Here is a 21110-nt window from a genome sequence, read left to right as displayed (position 1 = left end):
TGGCTAATGAAGTGTTGTTTCTTGTATCTTTTCCACACAAGTTCTTCTCAGAGTGCAGCCTGAACCACCTTGTTTCCACTGGTGAAAACTACACTCACTTTCTGTTTTTCAAAGCCCTGTGACATTTCTCTCCAGATTTTGTTCTGTCTGAAGGATGGGGTAAGAAACTACTAATGGTATTGTCGGGTTTTCTTGTTCTGACAGGCTGAATTAAAGTAGATTGAAAGTATTGTTTTTTAAAAAGAATAGGGTCTTTACTCAGTAAAGTGCCCCTATTCAGATAAGTCAAAGTTATGACTAATACCTACTGTTGTGGTGCTTGGCCACAGGAAATTAGTTCCTTAACAGAGTGCCAGTTGCTCATAATTTGAAGGAATCCAGAAAAAGCTTCCTCTTCATCTAGGCGTACTGTATTTCAACTTCAGGAAGGAATTATATATTGATGTGCACATTGTGACTGAGACAGAGGGTACATTCCTTGAGGACAGGGGCTGCCTGCTTTTTTGGCGAACATTCCATCCAGTCCTTTTCAATATATGACAATGGTTGGATGATGAATGACCACAGAGGGATTTTATATCATTTAATTTACATCAGTAGATTTCTCAATATTTTTGTGATCAAAAGATATTGGGGCTATTAAGAGGTTTTAGGAATTTAGAAATTGGTGAGCAAAATGTTTCTGTCTATGCTGAAGTGAGATCCTGAGTTGGAAATCTTCAAAGAAAACTTTCCAATCAATAGGGAGGTTATATCTTTTTTTGACAGAAATTGTTTTGAGGAGAAAAGGCCGAGGTGGGGAGGGGGTGGATGGTAAGGGTTAATATAGCAGGGCAGAAAACCACTTTTGTGCCTGAGGTTTCATGTTGATTTTGAAAAGTCAACTTTTCAGTTCCTTTTTAGTACCTCTTAGGAAGGCATAGACAAATAAAAACATTTGGCCATTTTGGACAACTTTTAGCCCTTTGTGAGTATCACCTATGTATGGATTTCATCTCTTCTTAGAGTCCTTGGGATCCTTCAAATTCAGCTGCTATTTTCTAAGTAGAAGTTAAGAGCAATACCAGTTTTTAAAAAACAAATGTGCAGGCTTTTGGACCCATGCTGCAAGGACTGGAAATCCTCATATTAGGTTTCCTGTTGGTAGTCTTATTTTATACAAAGAGCTTGGCTGTCCATTTTTGCCCCCCAGAAATTAATTATCAAGCTTCAGACAAAGAATGATGGTAATACAAGTTTATTTTTTCAGCATGTTTAGCCTACTTGTTTGTAGGTATATTTAAATTTTTGTACTTGCAGGAGGTAGTGTTAAAAGAAGGATGAGATGACTGTTGATTACAGATTTTTTTAGTTAGTTCATAGTGGGCTGGTGGCTGTTTAGGTTATATCAAAATGATGTTTGCTCTGTGCTTTCTCGTTTATTTCTACTTCATCAGCTGCTAGGTTTTTTACCCTCCATTTACTTTATTAGGCAAGTGTGCCAAGACATCATTGTTCTGAAACAAGACATTGATACTAATTTATCTAAATATTTTGGTGATTTCTAGTTTCTACACACGTCTCATGGTATAAAAAGTGTTAAAGAGTATTATTAAAGTATTAAAAATAAAAATTTGGGGACTTCCCTGGTGGTCCAGTGGCTAAGACTCTGCGATCCCAATGCAGGGGGTCTGGGTTCGATCCCTGGTCAGGGAGCTAGATCCTGCATGCAGCAACAGAGATCCCGCGTGCTGCAACTAAGACCCGGCACAGCCAAATAAATAAATGAATATTTTCTTAAAAAAAAAAAAAATATTAAAAATTGTGAACTAGTCAGTGCTGTTTCTAATATTGTGGTTGTGGGGTCAGACATTGAGAGTGTGGGTAACCTGTGAAACAGAGTCACAGGATAGGGGAGCACGGATATTACTAGAACCCAGCCTCTTTTTTACGGACCCAGGGGAACCTGCAGTTTGCTCAGGGTCCCATGGCTGGTGGGGGCAGAAGCACTAGGTTCACGACCTTCGGTCCCTCCCATGGAGTCTTCGTAGATGTGAGGGAAACAAGTAGGACATTTGCTGGATGTTCTGAACTGTACTGGAAAGATGGCCAAACACTCACTGGAAGTCAAATGGAATTAATTTGTTTCCAATGATTTTGGGAGTTATTCTTCTGAAGGGAAATATTTGACATCAGAGTGTTGCTGGTTGAAGTGTGGGATAGGTTAAAGCCCAGAGAGCTATAGGGACCCAGACTTGGGTTCTCTGGTGTGTATCCACAGCAGCATGTTTAATGTGTAAGTGAAATGTTACTTTCTTTTCTTGTTTGATACCACAAGAACCAGTGTTTTTATACTTTTTTAACCCATACAGTTCTTCCAAGTCTCATCCTGATCACTTGCTCAGAGAGCAGAACCAGTAGTAGAAAGGACCGTACCATCCTCTCCATGAGATTCAAAAGGCCTGCTATGTGCCTCACATTTTTACATAAAAAAAATTTTTTTAATCTAGAATAAACAGTTCAAGACGTTGATAATGTAATTGAGAAGATGAGAGTTGAAAGATTAGGGGCAAATTTGCTGTGAAGAAATAAACACTGCTCAGATAATGTTTATATTTAGGTCAGTCATGATGGATTTTAGAGATGCTACCAGGGTAATAAAATAAAAGCCATCATCCAGACTGAGCTTTCTTTCTCCTCTATCCTACATTCCTGACAACCATTGTTCATTGTAATTGTTTATTGCAGGTGATGAAATTAATCTTAGTGGGGCAGTTGTTGCTTTGGTAGTGGAATAAAAGTAATCCCAGATTTGAAAGTTCTGAGCTATATTCCTGCCTTCCTTGAATTTATTAGTTCAGTTATGCTTGGAAAGAAATTAAAATGGGACTTTGCCTGTTAACATTTGCTGGCATTTACTGAGGTCATAATTCTTATGCCTTTGGTAGACATTACTTTGCAAATTCAGTCACAATTAAATGCTGGTAATTGAAATCATTCTCAGATCTGGCTTCTTAAAAATCTGCTGTAAGTAAATAGGACAGATTACTGGCCTTATCAACTTTTGTCTTTCTAAGCAGCCAGTACTAAATTGGTCTTTTGTTTTAAAATGTTTAATGTTGGTGAATAGGGAAAGAGAAAAAGGACCTTACTCTTGGATTACATTGAACAAGGTTCTCCTGAATAGCTGGGAGTCTTCGCCTGTGAGCAGAAACCTTCTGAAAAAAATCTGTTTTTCTTTGTTTTCAGAGCCCGTGCACAGAACTTTTTTTTTTTCTTTTGGTGGTACGCGGGCCTCTCACTTTTGTGGCCTCTCCCGTTGCGGAGCACAGGCTCCGGACGCGCAGGCTCAGTGGCCATGGCCCACGGGCCCAGCCGCTCCGCGGCATGTGGGATCTTCCTGGACTGGGGCACAAACCCCTGTCCCCTGCATCGGCAGGCGGACTCTCAACCACTGCGCCACCAGGGAAGCCCCACAGAACATTTTAAATGAGTTTTTCCCCTTTAAATATTCTCTCTAGGTGTGTGCCAAAATTAATTTATTATTGAAACTTGATTTAATACTTTAATTTCTTTTTTAGCTTTTTTGCCATTTTATCTACTAGACTTTGAGTTTAAATTTTTTTGTTTTGTTAAACAGCTAAACTGATTCAGTTAGAACCAGATATTCTCTGAATTGGAATAAATGAACCTTAGGTGAGACAGAGGCTTTTTCTAGCATGCAGGATGAAATGTGAAATGATGAGATTGTGATGGAAATGTATTCTCCACTTTAGTGATGGTGAATGAATGCAGCCAGTGGGCTAGAGGGTCAGAGCATCCTTATTTCTATAAAAATTCATGGTCTGTTTTCCTTCAGATGCAATGATCCTCCCTTATAAATCCTAACTTTTTCTCTTCAATTCTTTTTATAGAATTTAAATCTTTGCTTTCACTCCCTAGGAGCTCATTGGTTTTTCAGCTTCTGGAGCATCTCTTAGGTTCAGAGGAGTGAGCTTGAGGCTAAAGGGAGTTACCCATAGCCTGGGTCCTGTAGAGACCTGGTGCCCCTGCTTTGGAGGGGAGTGTCCTGAGCTGTACATCACTCTCCTTTTTCTTACAGTCTCTTGGTCTTTTGTCAGTATGTGAGAACTCCAGCTGCAGTGTGACTCCATTGTGCCACTTCAGAATTGTCCTGCTGTCCCCAGTCTCTAGTTTGGGAAGTTATTGGACAGGTGACAATTGGGTAACAAAATATGCTTCACATGCTCTATAGGTTACCTTTAGACATAATGAAAAATATGTTCATCTTAACTGGGTTGTCTAGGAACTGGGTGCCTGCCTGATCTGTTGCTGCATAATGGGAGAACAAAGCAAGGCTTTATATGGGGCATTGTCCTAAGAGCAACTTATTTAATGGGTTACCCCTGTACTAATTCCCTGTTAGAGGGGAAGAGGGATTTTGGTGAACACAGGCTTCTTCTGGCCGTTGTGTTTTTCTCCCTCTGTTGCCACTCCCACAGATGTGTAACTGCTTTCCAATAGTGACTCTAGAATTCTACATTATTGACTCTAGAATTTTCTTACATTGAATATACTGGTATCGGCTAAATTTTTAGATATGATAGCCAGCTTTTATTTTTCTTTTAACTTACTAACAAAATTTCAGACTTACAGAAAAATTGCAAAAATTGCTGTATCTCTCACCCAGATTTCTCAAATACTGACATTTGTTTTATCCTTCTCTCTCACTCTTTCATATATATACTCACATGTGTGTGTATATATATATATATATATACACACACACATAGATGTGTATGTGTGTGCATATAAATAATTATATTTCTTTTACATGTCTTAAGTGCCTGAGAGGAAATTGCAGTCATCCCTAATTTCCTCTATTTCCTAAAAACAAGAACAATTGCTTACATAACCCACAATGCCATGATCAAAAATCAGAAATTAACATTGATGCAGTGCTGTTCATCTACAGCTCTCATTCTCATTTGCCAGTTGTCCTTACAATGTTCTTTATAGCAAAGGAAAATCCCAGACCATGTGTTATATTCAGTTGTCATATCTTTTTAAACTGGAATAGTTGTTCAGTCTGTGTGTTTCATGACATTGACATTTTTGAAGCTTATAGGCTACTTATTTCGTAGTATATCCTTCTCTGGCTGTTTTCTGACCAAGTTGTACTTCATATTCAAGTGCTTCATTTTCCCAAAGTATTGAGCTCTGTAATTATGAAAAAGGGAAGTAAGGAGTAAAATTCCTAAGTGGACGTGGGGAAGAACCACAGTAGCCAGATCCATTCTACTGAAAATCCTGACAAAGTGGAGTGGACATGATTGTGGCAGCTGGCTTGGAAGGTTGCAGCCAGATTCCAGTCTCTCAATTGAGCACCCTCTTACAGGTGATACAGGTGTTCTGTATTTCATAATCCCTCTGTTTTGTTGTGTGTTCAAGCTGTAGCTTGGTGACCAACAAGAGGTTTCTCTGGCATGTGTGTATATTACATCTCCCCCATCCCATCAGCACCACATACACACAGGCTTTTTCAGTCTTGTTTCATGGCTAATCCATTGCACTCTCTTTGCGTGTGCTTTTATAACGGTGTCTCAGTGGTGAAATACTCCTTTTCCTCAGTTATGTTTCTGCCATAGCCACACTTGGGAAATGAAAGTGCAGTGGTTAAGAGTGAGGCCTACAGTCAGATTGTCTAGATTAGAATCCTGCCCCCACTTTTTAGAATTAGCTGTGCGACCTTGGGCAAATAGCTCAACTTGCCTGAGTCTACTGCATAGGAATTTTGTGAGGATGAAATATGATTTATTACTAACTAAAATTTTGAAAATAATAAAGCTAACATTTATTGACTGCTTCCTATATGCCAGTCACTGTTTAAGTACTTTATAAAAAGCATGATTGATTATGATAATGCTTATTTTTCCATAACTACTTTTATTCTTCTTCAAACTCTTTAGCCCATTTAAGACAAGAAATAACATACATAATGCTAGTATTTCTGATTAAGGTTTTTGATTTTTCTATCCAGCAGATTGAAAGGTTTGTAGGTAGTGGGAGTTTTCAGTCACTGCTGTGTCAGAGGTCAGTTTTCTCCTTTGCTGACCCATCATCTCTTTCTTTAGGAATGGGATATCTTGGGAAGTTTTACTAGCTCTGAACTGATTTCAGATTCTAGATATTAAGGAAATGGGAGTGGAGACAGGACATGGGAGCCAGCAGCTGGGAAACAAGTTTGTAACTTGATGTCAGTGAACTGGTCTTCGCTCCTAGAAGACAAAATTACATGCAACCCGTTGGAAGAGCAGGTGTCTCACCATTTTGTTTCAGTTTTTCCATTTGTGAGTGCATGATAGACAGCTGTTCAGAGCTATAACAGTTTCCATTTGGCAGTTAGTTATCTAGTAAGCATTTTATTTTTAAAGTATGACATGGGTATTCAAAATTTTATGTGCCCCAAATGTAACTACTTAAAGATTTGACACATAAGCTGTATGAGTCCATGAATTATTTGATTCTTATGAGAAGGCCCATTTTATCTTTCTTTTCTTTTTTTTCTTCTAATTTAAACATGCCCTTTAGCATAACACAGCGTGCAAGATAGTACAATATCCATTTGATATAAACATTGTTTTAAAGTTCTATTTATTAACTTCAAAAGGAGTCTTACTTCTGATTACTCTTGTGTATTTAAGCCAGTGAAGAAAAAGAAGATAAAACGAGAGGTTAAGATTCTGGAGAACCTTCGTGGTGGAACAAATATCATTAAGCTGATTGACACCGTGAAGGACCCTGTGGTAGGTGCCTGGTGGTTGCGGGAGAGAGTGTGTGTGTGTGTGTTTGTGTATGTCAAGTCACAAAACCTGAAAATAATGGGAAACATCATTATAATATAGTGGGAATGATTGTGTTTGTCTTTACTACTAACTGATTTTGAAAACCAGAAAAAGTCATGGTGGCCCAATGATAAAATAGCCACCACCACTTTTTTTTTTTTTTTTTTTTTGCCGTACGCGGGCCTCTCACTGTTGTGGCCTCTCCCGTTGCGGAGCACAGGCTCCGGACGCGCAGGCTCAGCGGCCATGGCTCACGGGCCCAGCTGCTCCGCGGCATGTGGGATCTTCCCGGACCGGGGCACGAACCCGCGTCCCCTGCATCGGCAGGCGGACTCCCAACCACTGCGCCACCAGGGAAGCCCGCCACCACCACTTTTATGGAACCTAAAAGTTTATGTAGAAAAAAATCCCTGTCCCAGGTTTATTACCTCATTATTTTGATTTGGCCCACAAACGTTTGCTGAATATTTCCTTATGGCCCTGCATTTCTCCCAACTTTGAAAGCTTGTTACTGCCAATTAACATTATTTTACCTCACTTAAGTAAGCCTGACATTTGAAAATCTGGGTTTATAGAAGGAAATAAGAAGTGTCTCCATGTGGACACTTGCCATAGAGAGCTGAACAGCCCCACAGACCCCTTGAGGTCACTATCTTGCTATTTCTCATACTGGTCTTTAATTCTGCATCCACCATCGGGGCTCACATTGTATACGCAGATGCAATTTAAATATTTTTGTTAAAATGCTTAATTTTTAGCCATTTTAGATGTGCTGTTTAATTTTGTTTTCTCTCTCCCTCGGGAGTAACGTAACCTTAAGTGTTTATGATTAGCCAAGCTTCCCATTCAATTTCTGTTCTTTACCTGTTCTACCTCGAATATTTCCCTGTTCTCCCATGATAGCTTTTTAAGAAGTAGGTCTTTGCTTCTGTCTGCTAAAGACATCCACATAAAAATGTAGCTGACATGCATTGAATGCTTACTGTGTGCCAGGCACTGTTCTGTGTTTAATGGTATCATGTGTTTTAATCCCCACAACAGTTCAGTGGGGTGGGTAACATTATTGTCCACGTTGTCACATTGTATAGATAAGAAAACTGAAGTCTGCAGAGATTAAGTAATTTGCCAAGATTACACAGTATCATTGAATTGAAAAAAAAAAAAAGTTTTTCCTTTTGGACCCTGAAAAGATTGAGAAGGATGGTTGTATGCTGGATTCTATCTGAGGCATTAAAAATGTTTCCCAACCTTATCAGCTCAGATTGATTTTACATTGACTAACTCTGGACTACATAATCCTTGAAAATGGCCTGCAGTGTGGGCCAGTGTGTAGTTTTATACTTAGAGCATCTTCATTTTGCTTTTTTTTTTTTTTAAGTTAACAGACCTTAATGATTCCTGTCTTACTATTTTTGTAATTCGTTACTCAAAGCATGTATGTGTTTTACATGATATGTAACGCAAGTAAATCAAGGTGAACGAAAACCAATAGGGAACCCTCATCCCCTAACTTGTAGGGGGACAGGCTTGCTCCCAGCCTATAGAGAGATCTGGTGGTCTTGTTGAAACTTTCAACGTTGGGCCAGTGAGGAATCCTTGCACCAGGTCTGCTGCTTGCTCAAAGACTTGCATGCATGCACTGTGGCCTATTTCCTAGGTAACTTTTACTTGCTTCCTTGAGCAAAACTTCACAGCTGTAAAGATTTCCAAGATGATTTTATTTCTTCCTATAACCCTTTAAGCCCCTGCTTTTCTCTCAATTTTGAAAGCTTGTTACTGCCAGTTAGCATTATTTTACCTTACTTAGGTAGATGTGACTTTTGAACATCTGTATTTACACAAGGAAATATTGAACATTTTGTACTCATTGCATTAAAGATTATAGTACTCAAAAATACTTGATTTTATATGATTTGTGGGGGAAACACATCTTTGTAAAGTGAGACATTCTCTAATTGTCCCTAGCCAAGGCAATAATTTCACATTCTACCTTACTGATAATTATAGACTTTTCTGGATCCTAAAAAGACCAGTAATAAATTCCCAAGACCTATGATAATTCTGTAAAATGCATCTGGCTCATTAACCCAAGATGAAAACGTAACACTCCTTTTGTAGTTGGCAACCTGGAACACTGCAGAGTATAAATCTTCACATAATGTGCCAGGCCCACTGACAGGTTGGTCAGAGAATACAACTCTTCTTAAAAAACAAAAACAAAAGCTTTATTATGAACTTTTGCAACCATTTACAAAATAAAATGAATAGTATAATGAACCTCCCTGCACACATCACCCAGCTTCAGCTCACATTAAGCAGCTTGTGGCCAACTTTTTTCCATCTATACTCCACCCACTTCCCAACAACCACCATCCCCAGTTGTTTTGAAGCAAATTCCAAACTTAAAATTTCAAGAGGATTCTTTCTTAATAGGCTCTCCCTGATGAGTGAATCTCTTTCATCTAAGTGGGATTTGGGGGTGGGCCAGTACAACAGAAGCAAATTACATTTATTGTTTGAAACTTACAAAGCATTAATATTCTCTCTTGCAGTCAAAGACACCAGCTTTGGTATTTGAATATATCAATAATACAGATTTTAAGGTGCGTATATACTTTTTCTTTCTGACATGGGGTTAATGGGGAGTGGGGAGGTGGCGATAAGCACTCTTGATACTCTAGAACACAAGGGGGCCGGGAAAGGTCATTGGTGAGAGCAGGAAATAACATTGGATTCCTTAAAGCATTACTACAGAATGCAGAAAGTGGTTAGGTTCTTGCACAGGTGGAATTACTCATCACTCTTTGCCTTGCGTACTCTGGGGAGGGCTGCTGGGCTGGGTCTAAGTTAATGCCTCATTTATAACGCTCCTGTTGTAGACAACATAGTTTTAGGTAGGTGCTAACTTTAATTTTCATACAAATCTTATATTACTGCTAGGAAGTGATAAATGGATACGGGACTTGAATGGAAAACAAGTCAGTATAGTACCTTGGATTCAAGCTGTCAGATGGCATGTATATTCATGCACACTGTACAAAGCAGATGACAGAGTCACGGTACTTTAGAAAAGCCCTATTTTGGGTTATTTACATTTCTTATGTTTATAAGGTGTGTTAATTTAGACTTTAAAGTGTTCCAAAAGCGTGGTTTTAAGCTGTCTTTTTGTGAATTTATTTTTGTTCAAACACTGCAACCTTCTGATAAGGAGCCAGGCATACTGGACATGGTAGAGCATAATATGAAAACCAATATAAAAACAAATAGTGGTGTTGATTTTTAGGGGCATTTAGAGAACTTTTAGGTGAATATAATTCTCTGTCAGTGTTTGAAAGGCTTGTGGTTTTGTTTTGACGGAAGTTAGGACAAAACCAAATCAGCAGTTGAAAGTTGATGCTACGGGGAGTGATGCTTTGGGGTGAAAGTAAAAGAATCTTATCCTCACATTTACTTTTTCTTTGGTAATCACTCTAAAATAATTAGTGAAAATAAGGAAAAGTGGACTTATGACTTATAAAACAATAAGCAAGTTTTATATTCAGTGCAGTCATCCCTTGGTATCCATAGGGGATTGGTGATTGGTTCTAGGAGCCCCAGGAATACCAAAACCCGAGGATGCTCAAGTCCCTTATATATTAATAAAAATGGCATAGTATTTGCATGTAACGTATGCATGTCATCCTGTATACTTTAAATCATCTCTGGATTACTTGTAATGCCTAATATGTAAGTGGTATGTAAATAGTTGGTGGAGCACAGCAAATTCAACTTTCTGGAATTTTTTTTTTTCAATCCGCAGTTTGTTGAATCCTCAAATATGGAGGGACAATTGGATGGCTTTTCCCACTTGTAACAAGTTTCCTTGTTGATGTGACTCCTTAAAGGTGAACTCTAAAAAGTGGGATGTAAATTTTTTCATTAACTAGCAGAGCAGTGCTTAGCTGGTAGAGTACTGTGCTGATACACGTAACTGATCACACTTTTGCTGTGAACAACTGAGGTTTATCAAGATGTACATGATTGCGAATGTGTTTCTTAAGAAATAGGCTTTAATGAAACCAAACATTTTCCTAATGCAAAAGTTTAAAAGCTGGTCTCAATGGAACTTCATAGTGAAATCCCTCAGGTTTCAGATCCCTCAGGTTTCAGTGCTTCTGCTTCCTTAATGAATTTTTACCAGTTATCTAGCCACAGATGTAAAAATTTCACTTCAGTATTTTTTTTTTAATTTTTATTTATTTATTTATTTTTGGCTGCATTTGGTCTTCGTTGCTGTGCACGGGCTTTTCTCTCCAGTTATGGCAAGCGGGGGCTACTCTTCATTGCGGCGCACGGACTTCTCATTGCAGTGGCTTCTCTTGTTGCGGAGCACGGGCTCTAGGTGCACAGGCTTCAGTAGTTGTGGCACGTGGGCTCAGTAGTTGTGGCTCGCAGGCTCTAGAGTGCAGGCTCAGTAGTTGTGGCACATGGGCTTAGTTGCTTCGCAGCATGTGAGATCTTCCTGGACCAGGGCTGGAACCCGTGTCCCCTGTATTAGCAGGCGGATTCTTAACCACTGCACCAGCAGGGAAGTCCCTCACTTCAGTATTTTTGTGTTTTTTAAATTGACAGCTGTTCTGTTGATATAATAACATACAGAGGATCAGTTTTTAATTCCTAGAGAAATCTTACTTCTTACAAAGAGGATGTTTTGGTGGCGTATATTCTCTAGGAGCTTCCTTTAAAAGGATCATGGGAAACTGATGTTTTTTGAGGCTTGCATATCTGAAAACATCTTTATCTTATCCTCCCAATTAATACATTTGCCGTGATATAGAATTCTAGGTTGTAATTAATAATTTCCTCAGAATTTTGAAGAGATTGTTACCACTATTACCACTGAAGCCATTCTGGTTTCATCTTATATGTAATCTGGGTTTTTTGTTTTCTTTCTTCTGAAAGCTTTTAGTATTTTCTCTTTATTCTCAGTCTCTGAAATTTCACAGTGATGTGCTTTCATACAGGTTGCTTTCATCCTTTGTTCTGGGGACTTACTGGGCTTTTTCAGTATAGAAACCCATGTACCTTCCATTTTGAAAAAATATTTTTAATGTTCTTTTATTTTTTTCCCTTTCTTCCTTGTTCTCACTTTCTAGAACTCATTCGAATGTTAGACTTCATATATTGGCGTTCTATTTTCTTCTCTGAATTTTAAAAATAGTATCCTGTTCTTTTATGTTTTATGTAATATCTTCTATTTTCTCACTGAGAATATGTGGGGTTTTTTTCCCATTATGTTTTCTTCTTCATGTCTTTTTCTGTTTTCCTTCCAAATTCCTTTTTGGGGGGTGTTTTTGGGTTTTGTCTCTGCTACAGTTGTCTGAAATGTCACAGTTTTTGAATGTCTGCTCCCTCTGTAGAGTAATGAAATTACTGATTACTGATTGTCAGCTCCCGTCTCAAGAGTGCAAGCCTGGCTGCCTGCATCCCTAGTAGCCTCAAGTTGAGGAGAGCTGTAGGGAGTGCCATGTAGACTTTCACTTAATTCCCCCTTTTCAGTGTCGTGTTTTTAAACTCATTTTCCTGTCTTCAGCTCAATCTCTTTGCCCTTTTTCAGTGATACCTGGGGTCACCAATTCCTGAGCCTTTCTGTAGTTTTTCATTGTGAAGTGTTTGCTACTGGGCCCCCTCCGCTGGCAGAATGGTGGGAGAATTCTCAGCTTTTTTGGTCTGCTAAGTCAACTGGACATCTGTTTTATAGCTTCAAAGTTTGTTGTCTCTTCCATTCTCTTAGCATTGTGAGTAAATCCCCCTGTTCCTCTTACGGTTTTTGTTTTTGTTTTTTTAATATTTATTTATTTGGCTGCGTCAGGTCTTAGTTGTGGCGTGCGGGATCTTTCGTTGCAGCGCCTGGGCTTCTCTCTAGTTGTGGCGCACAGGCTCAGTAGTTGCGGCACGTGGGCTTAGTTGCCCTTGGCATGAGGGATCTTAGTTCCCCAACCAGAGATCAAACCTGCCTCCCCTGCATTGGAAGGCAGACTCTTAACCACTGGACCAACAGGGAAGTCCATCTTACAGTTATTTTAGAGGAGCTTTGGGAAGAAACAGAGGTAGGATGGGTTGGTTCTGCCATGTTATTAAACTGTAGGTCCCCTTTGAATGTTCAAATGATGCCATTTTAGTTAACTTAAAATATCTTAAATATCAGGTAGTAGATGTGTGTTTTGGAAGAGCAAATCATAACAGGAAAATTACTTTTTTTCCCAGATAGTATGACAGGCCATAAGTGGGGAAATCAGTTATTTAGTGTCCAGTGTCCTTCAGGCTATTTTGTCCTGTGTCCATCTTATTAGGAAAAGATGTTTTTATGTATTTTTAAAATTTTACTGTTAAGTGTATTAATAACTGGTTTTAAGGTATCATCTAGAGAAGGTTTGTCCTTGGTTTAAATATCGGGTGAATCAACAGTGACACAGCCTGTTCTTTTCAGTATTTTTTATTGATACAATTGATAATAAATTTTGATCTATAATTTCTTTTTATTGTAGAGTCTTTCTGATTTTGGTATCAAGGTTATACTAACTTCATAACATAAGTTAGATAGCTTTTCCTTTCTATTCTCTGAAAGTTTATATAAAATAGGGATGACCTAGGTAGTAGGTATCTTCTGAGGTGGGGAAGGGAGACTTTGAACTACACTTTCCTTTTTAAAACATACTGTTGGTTAAAGTTTTATCCTGGTTTTCTATCTCTTCCTGAGTCTATTTGGATAATTATTTCTAAAGTTGTCTACTTTAAATTATATTCGCATAAAGCTGTTAATAGAATTCTCTTAGGACTTAAAAACTTAATATGACTGTAATTATGCTTTCCTTTACATTTGTAATATTATTTGTACCTTTACTCTCTTTTCTCTCTTTTTTTTTTTTCTTAAATCAGTGTTGCTAGAGATCTCTTAATTAATGCTTTCAAAGAATTGCCTTTTGGTTTTGTGCCCAGAGAGTTTATGTTAGGTTTTCTATTTCATTCTGTTTCTGCTCCTGTCTTAATTATTTTGTTCCAGCTTTTCTTCTTTTTTCCTTAATTATTTTCTTTCTTGGGTTTTCACTGTTTTTTCCTGTTAACTTCTTGAGTTGAAGTCATCTCATTTGATTTGTTTCTGTCTTTCTTAATTGGTAGTAAGTGTGCTTTAAGTCTGTACAACCCCAAGCACCATTGTAGCCACATTCCATGGTTATGTAACTCACTTCTGTATAGTTTTCAAATTACAAGTACAGATTCCAAACTTGTGGATTTGGGTTTTTCTCCCCAAATCTTTTACTTTGAAAAATTTTAAATCTACTGAAAATTGGAAAGAGCACAGTTAATACCCTTACATTACCTAGATTTACTAGCTGTTATTATTTTGCCACATTTGTAGTTACTTCTCACCTCTTCCTCACCCTCCCCTCTTTGTCTTTCTTTTTGTTGAAGTCATCTTAAAGTAAGTTGTAGTCATCATGATACTTCACTTTTAAATATGCCATCACTGGAACTAGGTGACATTTTCCTGTATAACCACAATACTGTTAGTACACTTAAGAAATTTAATATTTATATTATGATGCCATCTAATATATAGTATAGAGTTTATATTCAAAAGTTTCCCAGTAATTATTGTCCTGGGAATGTCCATTCAGGATCCACTTGGTATTTTTTTGTTTATTTTTTTTATTGATTCTTTTAGTTGGTTCCTAATTTGATTGCACTGTGTCCAGAAAACATGATCTGTATAATGTTGATTATTTGGAATTTGTTGATGGTTGCTTTGTGGCTTTGGTACACAGTCATTTTTTTATATCAAGCTTGTTAATTTAAATCTTGTTCAGATCTTCTATGGCCTTGATAATTTTTTCCCTTGATATTTTATTTTGTGGTAGTGGTACTGGTTTGGTCAGTTTCTCCTTAAAATCATCAGTTATGCTTCATATATGTGAAAGTGATAATAAAAGATACATGGTGATACTTAGAACAAAAGACAAAATTTGAAAGCAAATGAATAGGAAAAGCCAGTTTCTAAAAGTTGGAATGAATAGTTACAGAAAACTTCCAAACTCAGAATTGTCTCAAGGAAGCTAAGGTACTGTTTTAAGGTAGAAAGAGTTTTTGTTGAGACATGCCTCTCAGTTTTCTATGCCTTTGGAAAAGTATCAATAAAAATAAGTATATATTTTAAGTAAAATGTATATAATTTGGGCATTTAAAAAATGTTTAAGACATCCCAAATGGGCTTCATCTTGAGAAGATGGTAGACCCATATTAATCTGTAGAAAATTTTATATCTTTCACATAGAATTAGGCCTTGACTATCTGATTATCTTGAGGCCTTGTTAATGCTGTTAGGGTCTGATGTGGAGATGGTGCATTCACAGACTAAATAAAGTTTCCTTAATTGGGGGAACAAAATTTACTTTTATTATAGATCACTGACATCATTTTGTCATTTCTTTGTAAGACATTTTCGGGTGATTTGTAGTAACTTTGATGTTCTTGATTAATGATTTTTTCTGCTTCCATAAGTTTCTAAAAATGTTGCTCTTGGTTTCATTCTGGATCTTGGGGTTATGTGTGAACAGTGCTAAAATGGGTGCCTCCTGCATTCAGCACCTTTCACTTTTACTTTATTTCGCACTCCCCCCACTTTTTCTTCTCCTTTTACGTGGGGACCACTGGTTTCTGGACGTAGACCGAGCTGTGTATGGCAGGGAATATGCAAGCTGTGTGTGCAGCGTGAGAGTTTGCTGTGCTGGTGATTCCCACATCTGGCTGGGAACCTTCTTGAAGTGAGAAGTCCTCCTGAATGACAGTCGTTAGGGATGGGGCCTTGGAATCTAGCTGCACCATGACTGGAGCCTGAAGAACTGTGTGTAGACAGCGTGAGTGAGGCCCACTTGTGGCCATTCCTTTCTGGATGTTGATTTTAGACCAAGAAGGCACTGATTCTCTTGGTCAAATTGCATTTTTCCCATTCTTCTTCTCAGACCTTCTGAGGTTAATTAAAAGTCCCAGGAGATTTCTACCTTGGGCCCTTGGAATAGTCCTGGAGTATAACTGACTTCTAGGGAAATGCCAGTGTGTTTGAGGCTTTGGAACCAAACTAGGATTGGTGAATAGTTTCTTTCTCAGCACCTTTGTAATCTTCCGGGAAGTATAGGCTTGTTTTGTTTTTGGTAAGTCAATTACTTTATGAAAATGTAAATAAAACTAACTTCCTGACAACATTTTGCAGTTGGTTGGTTAAGGATGTTCTCCACGTAGCTAAGAAAAATGGACGAGAAGTGTGCTTCTTGTGAAATTTCCCTTCCTAATTTGTCATGGAATCTTAGTACTTCTGTTTCTTGAAGACAGTTTTAATTTTGTTCCATTGACTAGTGAACATCGTCAAAGACATTTATTGACTGCCTTCTGTGTACAAGCACAGAATTGCCACACGTGGTGTGGGCTATATAAAACATGTTATTCTGCTGTGCAAGGACAGAGTTGCTGTCCACAGACAGAGTTGCTGTCCACAGACAGAGTTGTACGGTGGACCCTTGACATGCCTGAGGGAGGGAAAGTTCAGAGATCTTTAATCACCAAATTAGTGACTGCCAGCAGCTGTGGCATCCGTTCCTCCCCAGCATGCATATGCCTCGATACGCAGGGGCGGTGGCGTGGGGCTCTTGGCGTGTGGGCAAGGTGAAGAAGCCTCTTGTTGTTCACAGCAGAGTGAGAAAGTATCCTGAGAACTTCGGGTCACCGCCAGTACCTGAGTGCAGAACATTAACTCTAGGCACGCTGCTGCTGTAGGTGTCCTGTGAGCGCCCCAGAGAACAGTGAATAGCCTGGGGGTTCAGAGAAGGAAGAGACCACTGTGGGCTCTGTGGCACCCGGATGGGATGGTTATGACTTTACCAGCTTAAGGGGAAGGGGCAGGCATTCTAGATATGGGGGAGGGAAGAACAGAGGTGGCAAAGACAGGTTTCTTTGGTCAGAGTGGGGAACTCCTGGGGGCTGCAGTGGAGAAACAGCTACAAAAGTTGGAGGAAGGTACTCCCCGGACTCTGGTGAGTCCTAAATTTCAGGCCCGGGTGGTAAAATGTTACAGGTGTAGTTTGGTCTCCTTCCCAGAGCTCCTGAAAACCGAAAGTGAATATCAGCCTGTCACTCAAGACTTTGTAATGTATTAGGCCTAAACCCTATAGTCAGCTGGTGTTTTTTGTGTTACATAAAATTGATATTGGTTAGAGTAGCTAGAAATACTGTGTTGGCAGCCCAAGGACATTTGTTTTTATCCCTTAATACTCGCATGGATGCTTGGGATAGATACCGCATGGTATGAGAGGAAAGCCTTCCGTGGATAAAGGTCCAAATAATAAAACAGCCCATGTTTGTTTTCTGGAAATAGAATATTCTAACCCTCTGAGGGTTATTAGAAAATGCCCTTTTCACTTTCATTGTCTGTTTATTGACTTGAGGTTCAACTTGGCACAGTCTCTGGGAGTGATCTCCTTTACTCTCAGAGGAAGAGCTGATTTGGCACCCGAAGAGATGTTATCTTCGGCCTGTGTCTGTACATACAGACTGTCAGTGTGCTGCTGAGAAGCCTTTCTCGCTATGCAGAGCTGGGGGAGAACAAAACACTTGGGTGTTTAGCTGTTATGCAGTTGAGTCTCTCGGGAGCAGAAGTGGTGGCACGTTCATGCCGTTGGGCCTAAATGCAATTCAGTCCCAAGCAGGGTCAGCCTTCAGTGGTGGAGCAGCTCCAAGCCACCACCAGTATACTGGAAAGTATGTGTTCATTTTCTACAGTGCCATGAGTGAAATCAGACACTCTTACTAAGCTGGAGGGAGAATTACTCTTACTTAAAAGGGGAAATTTGAGAAAGAGGCTAAGTCCTGGTGTTCAAAAATGTTGGATTCGATTCTTGGTAAATCTGTTGTTTTTCATAAAAAAATTTTTTTGAACAGGTAGTATGTTTACATGGATCTAAAATATAAAGTGGTACACAGTGAAAAGTCGTTCTTGCAGATACAAATATGCATGTGTAGTTTTAGTTTCCCCTCCTTTTTTACACAAACGCATTGTATACGCTGCTCTGTGCTCCTTGGAGAGATTCCCTACATGGCTTGAGTCTTCCAGTAAAGAGAGAAACAAAATAGGTTTAATAAAGGTGTACTGATTAATTTTACGGAAGGTGCTGCTTGGACTGATGGGGAAAGAGATTTACTTGGAATTGATTGTCTAAAATAATAATATAGTTTCTGATGGGGTTTGTGATGATTTAAATGAACCTGGATGTGTAAATTCTACTCCATCTCTTAGAAATTGAAATTAAACAAACAGACAAAACTCCCAGTGAGTGGGTCTTTGGATTACCAATTACGAAAACTTACACTGGTATGTCATTTAGGCCTGGAATCATTCTCAGAACTGCTATCCATCCATCCCTCCCTCCCTCCCTTTTTTCCTTCCTTCCTTCCTTTTTTTGAAACATCTCACTCCACCACTCCTTTTTTTCCCCCCTAAACATTTTACGTCTTTAGCTCCCATCAGTTTTTGCCTATGAAGTGTTCTTTTTTCCAGCCTGGAAGTGGTTTTGAGGGAGTGGAGGTTATAGATTTTTTTTAAAGTCTCTTGCCATCTCCAAATGCTATAGCAGTTCATTTTCCTTGGGTTTCATGAACAGACTATCTTGCCATCATTTTACCATGTGGGCTGATGAAGTTTTTCAGATTCTGCTATCTGCTCGGAACTTGGTTCTCTAAAGTAAACTGTGGTGCTGCAGTGGGGATAGTTTGTTTGAAGTTCAGTAAGAATATGAGGACAATTGGACAACTTGGACTTCATAATAATGTAATTGTGGGTGTTGATATCATGGAGCATTACACAGGTTTTTAAAAGATCCAAGTTGGTGTAAATGGTTTTTTTTCTTCTCCCCTTGGAATTCCTTTCGTTTTTTCTTCTGAAAACCAAAGTGTTAGACCCTTGTCTTTAGTCTTTGCCCTCATTTGTTCCAGATCAGGTAGTAAAAAGTGGTGGGATTCTTCAATGACTTAAGCACTAAGTTTACAGAGAATAATGACCAACTTTGGATAACAAGATGCAATAAGACTAAATTAACTTAATGTTTTCTGAAATCTGTTTCAGCAACTCTACCAGATCCTGACAGACTTTGATATCCGGTTTTATATGTATGAACTACTTAAAGTAAGTGACATAAACTGTGAAATTTGAAAAGAGGTGTTTTTTGGTTTGGGATGGGGGGTTAACTTACAATGAGGCCTCCATTGTGGACTCTTTACATAGAAACTTCAGTGGAACTGAGAAAAATGGTTAAGTTAGTGGTACAGGGGACATTATACCAGAGGTTAGAACATACCTCTTGTTGGTCCTTGGTTTTTTGTTTACTGTTTTTCATTTTGTTTTGTTTTTGCTGCTTAATTAATACTTACTACTAGTTTTCATTACATAACAAATCACCCCAAACTTAGTGACTTTTTAAAAATGATTTATTATTTCCCATAATTCAGTGAGTAGGTTGAGTGAGTCTTTTGGTCTGGGTCAACTTGACTAGGGCAAGATGGTCCAGGATGGCCTCATTCACGTATCTGGGATGGCAGCTGGAATAGCTGAGGTCTCATTCTCCAGGATGGTCTGGACTGCTTCCCATGGTGGTCTCATCAGGTCCTAAGAGCAAGAGAGGGCAAACCGCGATATATGTAAGCACTTTTCAAGCCTCTGCTTGTGTCACGTTTGCTAATGCCCTGTTGGCCAAAGCAAGTCATGTGGCCAAACCTAGAATCAAAGGGTGGAGAAGTAAACTCCACTTTCCATGGGCAGAGCATTGAAGTCACATCGTGGAAGGACATGCATACAGGGATGGTGGGCATTTTATGGCATTTTACATCCTTTTCTTGCCATTTCTCATAGTCCCCTTCTTGTATGAGATAACCCACCCATTTAGCCCCGGCTTGTTAACCTTAACATGCAAGAAGAGGTGACGGGTGGACCTTCTAGGAGACTGAAATTTTCAAGTGTTATTGATTGACAGAGGAATGATCTTTTTTAATTTGGTTAGGTAAATGCTTAAGTAAAGAATTCTAAAAAGGTTTGTAAAATGGAATACAGTGTTTTTTTAGGGTCATGGATCACTAAGAATCTAATGAAAGCTATGAACCCCACCCCGCCCCCCGCGCCACCAATGCATGTAAAAATATACATCATTACATAAAGTTATAGGGTGGAATGGATGGGTCTCAATTTAAGAACCTCTATAAGAATATAGAGGTGTCTAAGGTATTGGTATTATTGAAGAAAATTGTCAGGATGGAGTTTTGATGGGATTATGAACAGCTGCTCGAAGAAAATACAAGTTAAATCAAGGCTTAGGCTTTAAGGAATGGGAATTTGAAGGACTAGCTTTATGTGAAGTGAATATGTTTTCTTACAAGCACTTACACAAACTAATCATTCGAGCCAAGGTGGTGGATTCACTCCTATGGCGAATGAGTCTTTGTCATTAAGATCAGAAAGATGAAGAAAGTTGAACTTGGTTTATCACACCTTTCTACCTTTCTTCATATCCCCTCCGGGCTAGAATGGAAGGCCTTGGTGGGCAGAGGTTTGCAGTGCTGTGAACTGTCAGGCTAGTCTGTTTCCTAGGGCTTCTCAGAAAATCCCAGGCATTCACTCCGTGAGAGCAGCACTCCAAGTCTCACAGTTGGTTATTTTTTTTAAGTAAGGTATTAAGATTTTGTGGTTAACTAGCACACCAAAGGTAAGATGTATAACCTAGTGCAGTTGTCCTTAGATCAGGTAACAGCATAGCAGTGATACAGGCTGGTCGTTCCGATGGCAGTGTCTGATGTCCTCTCTGCCTTCTGGGGGTAGCAGCTATGCGGTGGGTCATACTTTGTGCTAATGAGGCAGAGCCCCAGATGAAACTTGAAAAACCTCTTTCATGCTTAATGGTCAGAAACGATCAGATTTTTAAATTGAAATAATTCCCCCAAGGAATTTAAAAGCAGTTAATAACTCCACAGGGAATCTGACTAGTGGCAAAAGAATTTATTCCCTTACTGTATTTGTTCAGCCTCTGCTTTCCTCAGGTATTTTTCACACCTCAGGTACTGTGGTCCTAATTAGTTTATTCCTTTGGACAAAGACCAGGCAAAATAACAGAATCAACACTTGCTAAATTTTCTCATAGAAAAGAAAAAAAAACGGGGATGGGAGAGAGGAAATGTAGGTGAAATGTAGAAAATGCAGAAGGAACTAGGCTGAGG

At 38.9% G+C, this 21110-nt stretch overlaps 1 protein-coding gene across 2 annotated transcripts in view; it reads left to right on the top strand.

Annotated features, from left to right (window-relative positions):
• CSNK2A2 (casein kinase 2 alpha 2) overlaps positions 1–21110 on the top strand; it is a 38433-nt gene that overhangs the window by 3013 nt on the left and 14310 nt on the right. For both annotated transcript variants that reach the window (XM_067720467.1, XM_067720466.1), the window contains exons 3-5: positions 6684–6785; positions 9377–9427; positions 18973–19032. In XM_067720467.1, the coding sequence (XP_067576568.1) occupies positions 6684–6785; positions 9377–9427; positions 18973–19032 (213 nt within the window). The remainder of the gene's footprint in view (positions 1–6683; positions 6786–9376; positions 9428–18972; positions 19033–21110) is intronic.

Source organism: Pseudorca crassidens, chromosome 20, assembly GCF_039906515.1.
Source record: "Pseudorca crassidens isolate mPseCra1 chromosome 20, mPseCra1.hap1, whole genome shotgun sequence".
In the NCBI taxonomy this organism is placed as follows: Eukaryota; Metazoa; Chordata; class Mammalia; order Artiodactyla; family Delphinidae; genus Pseudorca; species Pseudorca crassidens.
This window is presented reverse-complemented; position numbering and strand designations above follow the sequence as displayed.